Source organism: Notechis scutatus, chromosome 1 (assembly GCF_049901735.1).
Source record: "Notechis scutatus isolate UNSWTSFEM ecotype Mainland chromosome 1, rNotScu1.2, whole genome shotgun sequence".
Taxonomy (NCBI): domain Eukaryota; kingdom Metazoa; phylum Chordata; class Lepidosauria; order Squamata; family Elapidae; genus Notechis; species Notechis scutatus.
Window position 1 is genome coordinate 81,453,290 of NC_142009.1, and position 15,395 is coordinate 81,468,684.

General features: G+C 36.8%; 1 protein-coding gene across 1 annotated transcript in view; it reads right to left on the reverse strand.

Annotated features, from left to right (window-relative positions):
- Positions 1-15,395, reverse strand: part of IGF2R (insulin like growth factor 2 receptor) — a 78,350-nt gene that overhangs the window by 18,182 nt on the left and 44,773 nt on the right. Inside the window, 11 exon segments of the mRNA XM_026675248.2 lie at positions 70-231; positions 1,735-1,884; positions 2,721-2,927; positions 4,595-4,866; positions 5,980-6,105; positions 8,645-8,771; positions 9,368-9,558; positions 11,192-11,328; positions 11,961-12,058; positions 13,096-13,229; positions 14,461-14,679. Of these exon segments, the coding sequence (XP_026531033.2) occupies positions 70-231; positions 1,735-1,884; positions 2,721-2,927; positions 4,595-4,866; positions 5,980-6,105; positions 8,645-8,771; positions 9,368-9,558; positions 11,192-11,328; positions 11,961-12,058; positions 13,096-13,229; positions 14,461-14,679 (1,823 nt within the window).

Genomic DNA, 15,395 nt, shown 5'->3' on the forward strand with positions numbered 1-15,395 from the left:
ACCTTTTTTCATGTCAGAACAGTATCAACGGCTCCCCTTGCTACCACAGCAATGCTTATAAGTGATTACCGTATAGGGCTTTCCTGCAAGGCTTGACAGGTTGAAAGCATAGTGTAACTGTTCATCCATGACAGAGCAGCCCAAAACATTCTCTTCATCAGGGCATACCACTGGAGTGCTCCATTCAAATATATATTCACAGCCGGACTTTTCTATCATTCTGGGCTTCCCCTGTTACCAACACAACAAATGCGGGAATAAAATGGTTAAGCTTGAGAATCAGATGTCTCAATAAGCAAGCTAAATGACTGAAAATAAAACACACACTGAAGTTAAATAAACCCATCTGCTTTTATTTATATTATTTTGGTTTTGCTTGCTGTGACTGAGGTTGATGGCAATGGAAATAATCAAGCTTCAAAAATTTCTACAACAACAAAAGAATAAGATCATGTCCCAACTTCTGTTGCTTCATGCTGACTTTCTGGAGAGAACTTCAGATCACATGCTTATATACAAATCTAAAACAATTTTAAAAATTAATCTGCCTGTACCAGAGAAGGGTTTGATATCAGGTTATGTACACAACTAGAATATTCCCTTTGAGCCTTCAAAATTCATTCTTCTCCACTTCTCTTTATTTAGTTAAAAAATGGAATAAATGTGCTTGATAACTGACAAAAGCAAAAATTAAATACATTTCCCCCCTCATCACCATAGACTCTATTGGCAAAATATCTATTTTACTAATCAGAAAGTTGAACTTTTGTGATGGGTAAAATTATTTAATTTGTTGTTAAGGAACCTTGCATATCTGTTAGCACATTTAGTATCCCTCTAATGTCATGCCTCGCTAAACATTCTACAAGGACATATCAGCATAATGCATCTCCAAATCAAAGATGAGGTCAACCAACTTTGAAATGTTTCGATCCAATGTGGAAATAGTGTTTTCAATCTTCTCCCAACACAAGCTATGACATCCATTTGATCTGAGTCCTTTGGTGGTAGATAATGATGCAGGAAGGACGGGATTTGTTTGGTTTTGTCTGGTGTGGTCAGCTATGGGTGGGTAATGGTTCTTCTCAGAGTCTTCTTGTAGCATGGGGGAATTTGAGAGGGAAGGATATATACTAACCTCTCCAAGTAGATACAAGTGATTTGTTGATTTAATAGAGGCTTCCAATGAAGCAAGAGAGACTCTCCCTTCTATCTGTACCCATCTTAACCCTCCCTTATCTATGTGCCTAACCTATACCATGGATCTGGGACATAGGTGATGCACAAGAAAGTTATGGGCTTCCTGGTAAAGCAGGACAAGAAAGCCCCCCCACCCCACCCAAAAAAACCCCAATTACTCCACAGATCAGTTTAAAAAAACCCAATCATCTGCCAAAACTCTCCATTTTGTAGGGTTCCAATCTCACTCCACCAGGAAAGCAATTGAAGAATGTCTTCTCTGCCACTAGAAAACCCACCAATTATTGCACATTAACTTTCCTGGCAGCAGACAGCATCATTCACCCATCTTATTAGTAAAGCAGAGTAGGAATTGGCTATGCAAACAGAGCATAGCTCTTTTGTCTCATGTTTTCTGCCAATTCACAAACTGGACATGGTTGAGCCAGCTGTTTGGTTGTGCCCTATGCCTGGAAGCGATTTTTTTTTCAACCTTTTCTTAATTTGTAAATACTTCTAAGTTTTTGTCAATGAGCAAAATAAAATTATGATTACCGGATTTGTTCCTCTGTTGCAGTGAAATACAATAAGGGAAGAATAGTTGAAATTTTTATCTTCCGGACAAGGAGTAGTACTGTTGAAGGCAATATTAACTTCATTTGTTGCACTGTTGAGATGAGGAGGTGCTGTGATTCGACCAATATCCTAATTAAATATAATACAACTATGATTGACCACAAAATGTAAGTGAAGCTTCAGCATCAACTGGGAAATCTATATACAAGTTTTAACAACATGTGTTACAGTGAGGGACAGAATGAAGGAATGAGTTAGAAGGAATCCATCCATTTTTATGGTGAATGTATTTCTGATATGATGAGAGATATGATTTCAATTACATTTGGTTCTGATGTACTCTTTACACTAGTACTGCTAAAAACGTAGGCAAGATCAATATAATCCACTATTTGAAATTGCTATACATTTAGCACAAAATGTCCCAAGAATCAACTATATTTTAAGTACTCTCAAAGTAGTGGTTTGAGTTGTTCTGCTTTCAAAATCGTATTAGTTTTAAAGAAGTCAGCTGCCTAAAGCAGTCAAAATATTTCTTCCTATTTGTATAGAAGACTGAAAAAAGTTGGACTACTTTAATGAATAAGCATAACTTTTAGGTTGCCCCAAGGTTGCAGATCTTCTCAATTTTTAAAAAGATTTGCCATGATATGTGAACACATGTTGCTCAAAATTCAAAAACCCTTTGAAAACAATTGAAATGTTTCCTGAAATTTGGGGCATGATTTTTTAGCAGTGGAACAAATAACATTTTTCTGTCCTCTTTTCAATATTTTATACTATGTCAAATGCTGAAATTGCTTTTCCAAATAATTGTTTGAAGAATGTGAAGTCACCAAAGAATTGGGCTCTTAAATAACACATTACTCTACTAAACCAGCTTATTAGGTATGGTATATTAAGTATTCATTCTAATATCCTGTTGTGAAAAAGAAGACAATTTGATACATGCTGATATTACTTACTACAGGAGAGCCACTAAGCGGAATCATGCAGACAGCTACTCCAGGTGGACAACTGACATCCTTGATAGAATTTAATGGTTGGCAAATATTTATGTAGAAATCTGGATTCTGATCAGTAAAGTCATCAAATATCTCATAAGCACTTGTCCAATGGATTAAAGGGGAAAGGTCAATCACTCTGCTGCCATTGGTAACTGAACAGTCTACCTGTGGGTGGGAGAGAAAAGATTCACATATTAGTAGAAACAACCATTATGAGCTGTGTAATAGATAACCATTACGAGCTGTGCAATACATAACATATTAGAAAAAAGGACATAAACATTTCATTTATAAAAATTGGGGGAGGGGGTTATTACAGTAGAATTTTTTTAAAAAAAGAAAGAGTTGTCTTGTTTTATTACTGCTATTATCAAGGAACTATAAAGGAGAAAATATCACCAATACTGACAGGCAGGCTACTATATATAAACAGATAGCAAACCCTGCTCCTTTCCAGCACAGATGTCGCCTAACCAAATATGGAAATATCGGCACAAAACAATAGAGAGCCAACTTGTAAATGTAACTGCTAAGAAAATTAGAAATCATTTCTTTGCATTTCTTAAACCTTCTTAAATTTCTTACACTTTTAGATTTCCCCTTGATTTTTTTTCTTTTATTATTGTATTAGCTTTTATCTTTTTACAAACTTTTAATGAAATTATTAAAAGAGAGAAAGAAATCCAGAATGTTTTGACTGTTAATGTTTATAGATGAATCTGCATTGAGTGAATAAGAGAAAAATGGATGTATGTCACAACTTAATTTCAGCAGCTTTCAGCATGGCATAGCAATAACACTTAGACTTATATGCCACTGCATCATGCTTTATAGCACTCTTTGAGCAGTTTACAATGCTAACATATTGCCCCCAACAATTTGGGACCTCACTTTACCAATCTTAGAAGGACACAAGGCTGAGTCAACCTTGAGCCAGTCGGGATTCAATTCCTGGCTGTGGGCAGAGTTAGCCTGAAATGCTGCATTCTAACCACTGGGCAACCATGGCATTACCATGGCTATTTTCCTTGTTTCCTCCCATTCCCTTATTTCAGCCATTTAGGTTCCAACATGGCATATAAAATCAGCTCACCTGCCCTTCATCTCCTTCCTCCCTCTCCCTTCAATCTGTTGCTTATATCCCAGCATATCTCATATCTCTAGACTCCCCATTCTTCCCAACACCTTTCCTTCCTCTCTTCAGCCATCACTGTCCTTGATTTTTTTTTTTAAACTTCCCATCTGCCCAGAATAAATAGCCCAACTGTGGAACCAAACAATACCCATATGTGAGTATTTGGTTTGGACATGGAATACACCAAACCAGCAGTTTTATGCCTGGAATGTTCTGCGCATACTAATTACAGCAGAGACACTAAATGCAGACATGGTGCTATTCAGAGACTTAGTTCTGAGGTTCTGTGCTTTCTTCTTCAGCCTCGTAAATGAATTTGTTCTATCTCCTCCTCCTCCAATTACTCTGGCTAAGATGAAATTTAACTGTCTTTCAAAATCACAATGGCTTGCTTCAGTTGTTAATCATTAGTTGTATTACGTCTGCATTGTACTAGAGTTGAATGCCTTTTGACAGAAATTTCAAGTGATCTTAATTAATAAACACTATATTGCCTCTATTATGCTTAATAAGAACAGCTTATTATACTTCAATAACTGCCCTGCAAAACAGCACAAATGAGTGTAATAAATCTGTATTGTCTATTATGTTGCAACTTTCTCCCCCAAAACTAGAGGATTTAAACTTTTTAAAAATCTTAAACACCACCAGGTCATTTTAGATAAAATTAAGTTGATAAAACAGTCAATTTGCTTACCACTCTTTCTTCTTCACAGGCTAAAACAGTATGCCAAGAGAAAAAATAAGTGCATGTTTTCTCATCAAATGAAATGAGAACTGGCTGACTGCCAGGCCCAGCATCCAACCTGCACACAAAGGTGAAATAGCTCATGTACTTCAGAGCCGGATCAGCAGGACAGGACTCGCCATCTTTGTAGACAAGTTTCAAAACCCCATCTTCATAGGTTAATGCTTTGTTTAGTTGTCCAGCATTAATTGATGGCTGATGGCTACCTGTGATGCAAACTCCTATTAAGAGAATTAATAGAGCAATGCTAGTGAGGTTTTTTTCTTTTTCCTTTTTTTTTAAACAAAAGAAATATTAAGTTCAACACGATTAGTTGGGAAAATGCTACTTTATTAATACATCAAGAAAAAGATATGCTTTTATGATTTTGGTTAAAAAATACTATTTATCTATTCTCCAGCACTGGGATCAAGTTGCTTAATGGTTCATTGCATAATCCTAATACTGTTCTGTTCTTTCATACTTATTTCTTCAATATAAAGTGGGCAATTAAGGCTTATAATGCCCAGCAGGAGGCTATGTAGGTTACTTAACATCAGATAGATGGGATAGTGTCTTCACCAGATCCACTCTACAACATGATATGCAGTGAACATGCACCTTTTTCCTCCACCAGTCTTGTATCTCATACTGTAAACAATATAGTGAGTGGCTGTTTAAGTATGGCATAATAGTGCATGCTTGTAAAATATAGCGTACATATGATCCAATAATCTTTAAGTTACAGGTAGCTCACAATTAGTGCAAGTTTGAATAGTGCAAAATTTGATTTAGCGTTAATTTATAAACTGATACCAGGTCTCATTTAATGTAAGTCAGAATTCAATTAATGCAAGGCTGCATATATGCAGTTGAGGCTAGTGAATGCACAGCCACAATTGGGGTTTTAGAAGCTAATTGTCTTTTGTGCAAAATGGAGAAAAGGAAGGTTTGGTTTGAAGAAAATATATACACATTACATTAAATTTTAAAATTGCCTATTTCCATTGAGCTGAAACCAATTACCCTATTTCCCATAGAAAAATCTCTTTGAATAGTGTGAATTCAAATAATGTGACCATTTTGTGGGATTCATTAATGCACTATTCGAGATCTAGCTGTACAGATTGTATGAATGCCTGATAAACTGGATATACTGGGAAGGAAGCAAAAACTTACCTCAGGAGAAGAGCACGCATCGTTATCCAGATACAGTCCTACATTTTTATTGAAATGTACTACTGTTACATCACATATCGATGGTAACATAGGTTTAAGGGGAAAAAAGTATCACAACAATCTCTTTCTATCCCATGAAGCTGGTTTTAATATCAGCATCTCAAGTCAAAACTTACCAGTATCTCCACCACATGAAGTTTTAGGTTCATCACACACACTCAACTGGAGCATTCTCTGGTTCACAAAATCAAAGAGAGTGTAGCCAGCCTGTCTCTTTAAAGGGTTAAGGTCAAAGAGATGACCTGAAAGAAAACAGAAAAGGGGAAAAAACAGAATGTTACTATGGAAAATACTTTTTTATTAAAACAATCAAGATGCTGAATAAGCTGACTCCAGTAGAAGGACATCAAAAATTCAAAACCAGTATTAAAGTCATTCATTCAGGACTTTTGACCTATTATTTATAAAAATAATAAAGGTGGTATATAAATAAATACCCACAGAATTTTAACATGAACTATAAATGTAAGTGCATATGGTGTGATGGCTTTCATCTCAGAATAAGCATAAGGTCCATAGAATGAGACCCAAAGCCTTCCTTGATACTGTGGTCAAACAATAGATACAAATTTCATATAATAGTGGTATGGCTTTTATTCTGTACCAGTATAATATGGTAGAGAATAATATGGTACAGAATACAGATATAAGAGGTCATGATGACAGGACTGAAATTTCCATCACAAAGCAATCCAGTTTTAAAGCATGACGTCACATGACTTCATCACTTGATGACAGCAATCCCAGAAGTCCCCACTCCTGTGGTTAAACAAGGATCAGTGGAAAGAGGCAGGAAACAAGGCAAGCAAGTCAAGAGCTATGATGGGGCAGGTGATACGTATGCAGATTAGGTGGGCATCATGGATGGGTACGAAGGAGTATAAGCAAGCACTATGGGGTATTAAGTTGGCAGGTGTTGGAAAAAAGGGCAAGAGTGGGAACAACTTGGTATAGTGACTTGCAACCTCCTGCCAGCTTCCCCATTCTCTCTGCTTTGTGGGAAAATTACAAATGGTGAGCACATAGCCACAGGATGCTGCAAATGCTGCAATTGTGAATGACTGTATTGCTCTTTTCTTGTCATGCCATTGTTAGAGTCAGACTCTGAGGGAGAGGAGGAACAGCCAACAGGGAGTGGAGATGTGGCTCTGGAGGTTGTGGAGAAGGCTCAGGAGGGGCAGAGGCCAGCTGGGCAGTCAGAGGAAGAACCAGGCCCATCCCCTCTTCATCCTAGGACACGCAGGGAGGAATGGAGAAGGCAACAACTTGGCTTACGAGAGAGGAAGCGGCCATGATCCCCCTCATTGGTTGCAGCTGGGGAGAATAGTATATAAAAGAGATGGTTAAAACACAGCGTTGCCAGAAGCAAAGTGTACGTTATTTTGGGCTGGCGTCCTTCCAACAGACTGTGCCTTGTTATCTCCTTGAAGTTGGTAATTACTTATCCCGGACCGTTGTGGAAATTCATTCATTGTAGTTTGTTTTAGTTTTTTATTTCACCTCTGTCTGCTCATTAAGTTCGGACTGTATTGCTTTCTTTTGAAGACTATTTTTGAATATGTTTTATCTCCAACTGAGAATTATTGAACAGTGGGGCCAAGTTGGAGGCATTAAAGGACATTTATTTACGTTTTGGATTTTGTTACGTTTGTGTTACACTCCGGGCCATCACATTTCTTCTATGCAAGCTTCCTTTGAAATTATTATGGTGTACATATTTTCCTGCAATCTGATACAATAGCAAATATTTCCAAGGTTTTTTTAAAAAAAGTAAGAAAGAGAGAGATATCAATCAACATTTAAATGTGTAATTGCTGCAACTCCAATCCCTTTGCTTGGCTCTCAGACAGCAATAGCTGTAATGCAGTGCAAGTAGCTTCAAGGAAGCACTTTAATTTATAAAGCACACATCTGAAGATTTTGCACAACTGTAATCAGTTCATTACTTGAAGAAAAAAATGAGTACCATTACCATAAAAGGAATTCTTATTTATGAGGAACATTCCTCTCAATCAAGTTAAAAGGAAAAGGTTTTAATATATAAAAATAATGACGGCAGTAATCCACTTCATTAAAAGAGAATATTGATTAATATGTGTATTGTTGTCATAAATCAGTCAAACAATAGTTCTAAATATTCTCAACTAAAAACTACACAGCAAAATATATAGGGAAAGGAAAGCAGCATTTACCAAATACGAAGAGAAAGTACATAGGCATGGAGGCCAAAGGGCAACTTCCTTGCTGGTAAAAATGAGGACTATGAAGATTATGCTAACAGAATTAAAGGATAAAAAAAGCCTAATTTTTCTAGATGGGAAGGTAACCGAGTCTAGTTCTATGAAAAAGCACTTGCTTCCTTTTGGATTTCTTAACTTTTTGTCTATCTTTGTCAATGAAGGTTGTCAGAGCTTTCTATGGGCCACAATGAACTTCTCCCAAATTTATTAATGCAACCAACATGCAATATGCCAAAGAATAAACAAATCGCTTTGTTAGATTCAGTAACTAGTTGTTCTCTCTTTGGCTGCAACAACTACAACCAAACACTTTTGGTATTTAGCCATCAGGATTTTGTGTTACTATATGGGAATTATGGCCCATTCCTTCAGGGCAAACTGCTTCAGTTCAGTTAACATTTGAAAAAACACTGAGGATTTTCTAGCATGAATTGCTTGTTCCATACCCTGAGACATTTCCATGATATTAGATATCAACTCTAGTCCTCTTTTCTACTTACTTGTTACATTTAGTCAACCCACATTTAGAGAAAAATATTACCTGTACGAGGGTTAGACACAGTGCAATTATTGTGCATATTGCTTTTCAGAGGACATGCAGCAGCTGTATACCACATAAAATTATATTCACAATCCATATGGGCTGTTACCAATTCTGGATTGGAATTCTGGCAGATAAAAAAAAGGAAAATATGAGTACATGCAAAGCTGATACACAATGGTTTTCTCAATATTCAAAAAACAACTTTTCTACTTAGAAAAATAATGAAAACATGGCAAGCTGGGATCAGTTCATCTTTTTTCAGTGGTCACATAAAAAATGTGACTAGTATTGATTAACTGGATGCTAATGAATTTACATTTTAAATAAGTATGGAGATGATCTCCACACACTTTGAAACATTATTCCATCAGTATAACCAATGGTCAGGAATTTTGGAAGCACTGGTCTAAATTTCTGGAAGATACCAGTTTGCTTATCATTACTTATAAGAGTTTTATGAAGCAGAAAACTTTAATTTGATTTTTTTTTCCTACAGTCAATACTGGTTATCTGCTATCTTGCTATCATACCCAAATAGCTATAGCTAAATAACTGACTGCTTCCTCCTAAGAAATGAAAAGATGAATTTTATTCCATGTAGAAGCAAATTTATGAAAATGAGATCCAAATAAGAATTAGGATCCTAATTATATGACCATTATTTTCATAGGAGCCTATGAAGTGTTTTCATTAAGCCCTGAACAAATGAAACATACTTACATCTTTCTTTTCATCACATTTGAAATGGATGACTGCAGATTTGTTCCGTATATGGTCTTCACACTTCTCGCCATTTATATATTTAAGAACAAAAATACCATTTTCCCATCTCAGCCCCTCAGCCACTTCACCTAAGCTTATATACTTAGAACCATCCATTAGGCAGGCTGCTGCATCTGGGGGACAAAAATCTAAATATGGAAACAAACGAACAAAAAGCCCAGTAAAAAAACAAAAATATTTTTTTTTTAGTATGGATATATATACACACAGAAAGAGTACATTAAAGAAATAGCATTAAAAAAAAAAACATTTTCTGGATCTGGCAAAAAATAAAGCTTACTTCAAGATGAGACAGTCCTTATTATAGATAAGATGTAATATAGATGAAATCATTGCTCAGCAACTGTTTGTAGTCACGGAGAACCCTTCAAAATCTACTTACTACCTGGTTCCATTGCAGCGTCCTGGTGGTCATTTGCCCTTACAACCAACTGCAGGGCCACTGCAACATTCCCCACCCACCCAGCTGTCTATCTCCCTGGCTTGCACAATTCTGATCTGACACATCACACCTGAATGGTAAGCAGTCGAGTGGCCAATAAATTTAAACAAAGGAAGGTCTTTTCCAGAATCTTCATGGCTACTATGCCAAATGCTAGTCTGTGATGTATTTCTTGACTGCTTGTTCCTTTACTGTTGATGGCTGAACCTAAAAGGCAGAAGCTATCAGTATCTTTATTGCTAATTTTAAAGCTGGTCATTCTACCTGTTAGCATTTATTGTTCTATCTTTATGTTTAATTTGATCACTTTTTTCTCTTTGCTTTTTAACGTTTATTACTAGACCTTACAAATCCTTTGCATTTTCATTTATCAGGGTAATGTCATCAGCATAGTGCAAGCTAGTGATGTTTCTTTGTCCAATTTTAAAACCATGTTCTTTTTCCGTTCCAACTTCCCTTAATAAAGACTCAGCATACAGGTAATCCTCGAGTTACACCAGTAATTTGGACCAGAATTTAGATCACTAAGTGGTGCAGTCATAAAATGCAATGTCACATGACTACATCAAATAGCAACAACAATCCTGCTACGCCCTTCCACCCCTCCATTGACATCACGGTCCTCAAATGGGGCCGCCGAGCCCCCCACCGCCGCCGGCCGGGGGGATTCCCCAAAATCGAATTCGTTTTAATCAAATATCAGCGCTCTTAGCCTAGGACCTACCATATCCAAGCCATTCTAGGCTTGGTCTCTCCCAGTCCTAAGCCTGAATTTTTCCAAGGTAAAGGAATGTCTCCCCTTCAACTATCCCCCTTTCTCCCATTTTTGCCCTTCTGGCTTCCCTGCACTCTGCCTTGTGGTGCGGCGAAGAGCCCCAGAGCCACTCGACTCAGGGGCTTCTTGGGGTGTCACAGCTCTGGGAGCATCAGCTGCCCCAGCAACCTGGCACAAAGCTGTAGCCTTCCCAGAAAGCTGCAGCCATCCCATTCCAATCCCAGCTGTCGCTGACCCAATAAGCCCTAGCTTGACCCAATAGCGTGGCACCAAGCTCTTACAATCTGCTGCCCATTGTTTCATTGTCCAGATTTGTATAACTGATAATGAAATTTTACTCATTTACACAGATGGGAATATTTCCTATTTACCAACAGATATATGGCAAATCAGGCATAAAAGGCTAGATTTAACTTGAGCAAAATCACTCACCACAAAGAAACTGAACTATTTTGTTCAGAATCTGGTGGCACATTCAAATTTTTTCCCCAAAACCACCTGTAAAACTTCTGAGTAAATAGCATACCCTTCCCCCAATTCTTACCAGCTCCCAGATGAGGTACCAATGATCTACAAACATTGATATAGTATTTCTGTGAAGAGCTAATCTTTGAAATAGCCTCCCAGTTTTTCTTTTGTTGGATCAGAGGAGAGAGATCATAGGAATTGCCAGAGCTATCTCTACAAAACAAGGAAAAAAACATTTAATGATAAATGAACAGAGTAAATATATTCAAGATGTAGACAACTTCTATTACAAAAATCCAAGTCAAATATTCAAAACAATTGTATTTACATAAATTTTGAGTGTATGCACAATTCTTTTGAATTCCTCTCTAATCACATAAAGCAATTCTAATGAACTGCTGACATCCAATGTTCTCCATCATCCAAACTGCACACTGGAGCTACTAGGGCTAAAATAGACTGTGATCCCAAGCCCAAGTATTGTCCCCAGTTTCTTGGCAGGCATAGCTGCCTGCAGAGGAACATTGGGAAATTTTATAATATTAATCTTAACCTACAACCCTGACAGGCATATCAAAATATTGCAAGAAAATACTTAAACGTACACTAGCATTTGTCTCTATTTTTCAATATTACTACTTTAATTAATTCCTCTTTTCTTTAAATTCAACCACACAATTTTACCTCGACAGCATTGAAATGCTGCTCATGTACAAATAAGGCTACAGTTACAGATGAGGAAAACTTCAGAAGAATGTCACAGCAAATCTTATACCTGGTATGGATTAAGCAATAGATTGATGGAACAGAAAATCCTAAATATACCATGGGGAAAGACAACTTACTTATAGGAGCATTCAACAGATTTGGCAGGTGGGCAGGCAAAAGGAGTGTGCCATTCAAACATATAGGTGCAATCCTCAGTTTCCTTCAGAAATACTGGCTATGGAAATAGATTAAAAAAACACCCTGTTGCAAGTTCCAGATCTAGACCACATCAGCACCAGATCTAAAAATATTAAATCATGGATGGACATTTGGAAATGCATCCTCAAACTCTTTTGCACAAGAGACTAATTCCAAGACTGAAATTCATTGGGGTGGAAGAAAGGAAGCAAAGCCAGAATCATGGGTTGGACTCTTCCCACTGAAAACATCTTAGCAATCTATAATCAAATGAACCAATCCTTTGACAGAGCCTCTTCCTTTAAACCAGTGGTGTCTAAGGTTTCAACTTGCCTGGGTGGTATTGAGTGAAGATGAATTAAATTGGGTTACGTATAAATATATAGTTAATATATATCAACACACATCAGGTTAAAAGTTTATGATCTTGTGGGGCTGCATTGCTAGCTGTTCAGGGCCATATGTGGCTTGAGGGCTGTAGGTTGGAGGTGGCTGCTTTAAGCTATTGCAATTTCATCATTTTTTTAAAATTTCCATGCCATTTATTAGGCTTCTTCAATAAAAGAATTGGAACATATATAAATAAGTGACAGCCACTGCAGCACAAAATTAATGAAAAAGAAATGAGAGTCACATGGCAAGAACATATATATTTTATGTTCTTCAAGCAGGGTAATTCTTTAAGACAAGCACTGCACAGGACAAAGCAATGGATAGGGTTAGGGTTAGGCCTGGACAAAAGCTCCATATGATTTTCTTTAAACTTAATTAAAATTAAATTAAACTACATATATTTATTATTTTGCCCTTCTGATACAATGCAAAAAAATAAAAAAAGGGATTGCCCTTGATCATTAGCAACTTCATTTGCATTTGGGGACTCAGTTTATATCTTTGTCCTTAATAAACATGTTATCTAACAAGCAGCCATAGGGATTATGCAACTCTAATCTCTCACTGCATTTAATTTTTGAATAGTTGATCTATACAGAGCTTCTTTCTCTTTCCAAGTTAGACAACTGCCAAGCCACATTTAATTATTTTGGAACAAACTAAAAACCCAACTCTCCTTACCTGCAAATTAGGATTAGGATCACAGTAGAAAAAGATGGCTGTTGATCTGTTATACACCTTGTGACATATCTCCCCACCAGTGTAGTTTATCTTAAGTAATCCATTTTCATATGTCAGTCTTTCAGTCTGCAAACCTAGTTACAAAAATATATATAACAAAATATTAAGAGAAACTTATTGAAAATTTAAAGTTTCTAAGCATATGTGTGTGGAGAGAATGAGCTATCCTTAGCTGGAAGAAGATTCTTAGACTTGTATCAAAAAACTAACATAGATATGTTTCTGGGAGAAGGGAATGGAAGTTTTAACAATCCAGTTTTAATCACCAGAATACTTTACCCTACCAAAACTTCCAATGCTAGTCTTTACATTAAGTTAAGCAATCACACAAACTAATTCCTGCATATCATTTGTCCAAGATAAGCCAAAAACATATATGTTCATTACAGACATAGACAATACATAAACATAAGGAGTTCTCTAGGGCCTTTGTCTTTCTTCTTTTCCAAAAGTCCCCTCTATCAGTTCGCCACTACTCTGTAATCTGGAGGCACACAGTCTTTGCTTTGGACCACAACTCCCACAATTCATAACAACTGGCCATTATCACTGTAGCTTTTGGGATTCACAAACTACATTCATTTGTGGAAACTCTTAGTCTGGCTCTTCCGTTGAGACTTGTCTGGCTTGGCTGATCCTTCTGGTATACTTTTTGGTAGTTTACTTCCAGCATAGCTCTCAACCTTAACAGAACACACAAGCCGCATCTCCACAACAAGGGGGCAACCATATGGAGAGAGTTTTGTTTATTCCACTTCTATAGCTATCCATATCTGAATGATTTTTTTTTTTGGGGGGGGTTTACAATGTGGATGGAATCCCATTGCCTGTTCTGCTGGAGAGTGTCCAGGCATCCTGCCTGTGCTCTAATTACCTTTACTTTATCACATAAAAAGAGGACAGAAATCACTTAAGAGGTAAAGATAAAAGCATATACCTAAGATACATAAACTGACAAGTATATGCATTTATATACTGTATATATAGATTTGCATATTTATAAAAATGCACAGAAATTAAGAATCACACAGTGCTTTCAGATGAATTTAAAATTCTGTGAAGGTAGGGGGGGAAAAGGACATTAACAATCAGCAGCAAAGTGTTTCATCTTAGTTGGCCTATTATAATCACATGGAGTTATTAGCATATCCAGAGGACTGCTGGCTGTGGAAGCAGAACTATGCAGCCACTACAAATCAATCTCAAGTTAGCTAGAGTAATATCAAATGTGGGGATTCAAGAAAAGTTCCATGAAGACATTTGCTTGGATAACAAATCAAGGCAACAATCTGAGAATGACCTTACCTGCTATTATTTTAGCATGTGGCTCTTGTTTTTTAATTTGACACGATGACACAACATCTTCACTGTTGCTAGGTTGTTTGCAAAGCCCTGTTGTTAATTTATCACAAATTCTAAAGTAGTAGTCATATTCTTCGGTGCTGACTTTAATATCATTCCCACGAAGTGGTGACAAGTTATATATATAACTATATCTTGGATCTTTCACTTGACAGTTCTCACCTTAAAAAAAAAACCAAAACCACAAGGGAAAAATTATGATCTAATGCTGTAGAAAGACATAGTTATTTATTTAAGGCAATCACTTTCTTTCAGAAAGTTCCTTTAAACAGAAAATCCAGTGTACAAATTTTTGTAAAGCAAATTGACTATAATTAAAACTACTTTCACAGTAATAGATTATCCAATGCAAGTATCAAAAGCAAAATCTGTTCTGTGTCAAGAAATATGGAACTCTGGTGGTACAGTGGTTTGAATGCAGTATTGCAGGCTGCCTCTGCCCACAGTCTGGAGTTCAATCCTGATGAGCTTAAGGTTGACTCAGCCCTCCATTCTTCCAAGATTGGTAGAATGAGGATGTAGATTCTTGGGGGCAATATGCTGACTATTGTAAATCACTCAGAGAGATAGATTTAATTGCTACTCCTATATAGCTGAACCATTCTAGGTATGATGTAAGTTGTCTGAATTAAATTTGGAACAGCTTGATTGTTCCAGGTTTTGACCACCAAAACATTGAACAGGAAGGCCTTATGGGGCAAGTGGTGCATGGCTGGTGCATCATGCCCCACTTTCTCCACTTCACATTTGCATGCATGTGCACCATCAACTTCCTTTCCATTACCTTTCCTTAATGACTACTCTTGTTTTTTTCATCATCTTCTCACTTTGAAAACTATATGGCCAAAGCATATCGCTAAAAAGCAAACTAAAGAATA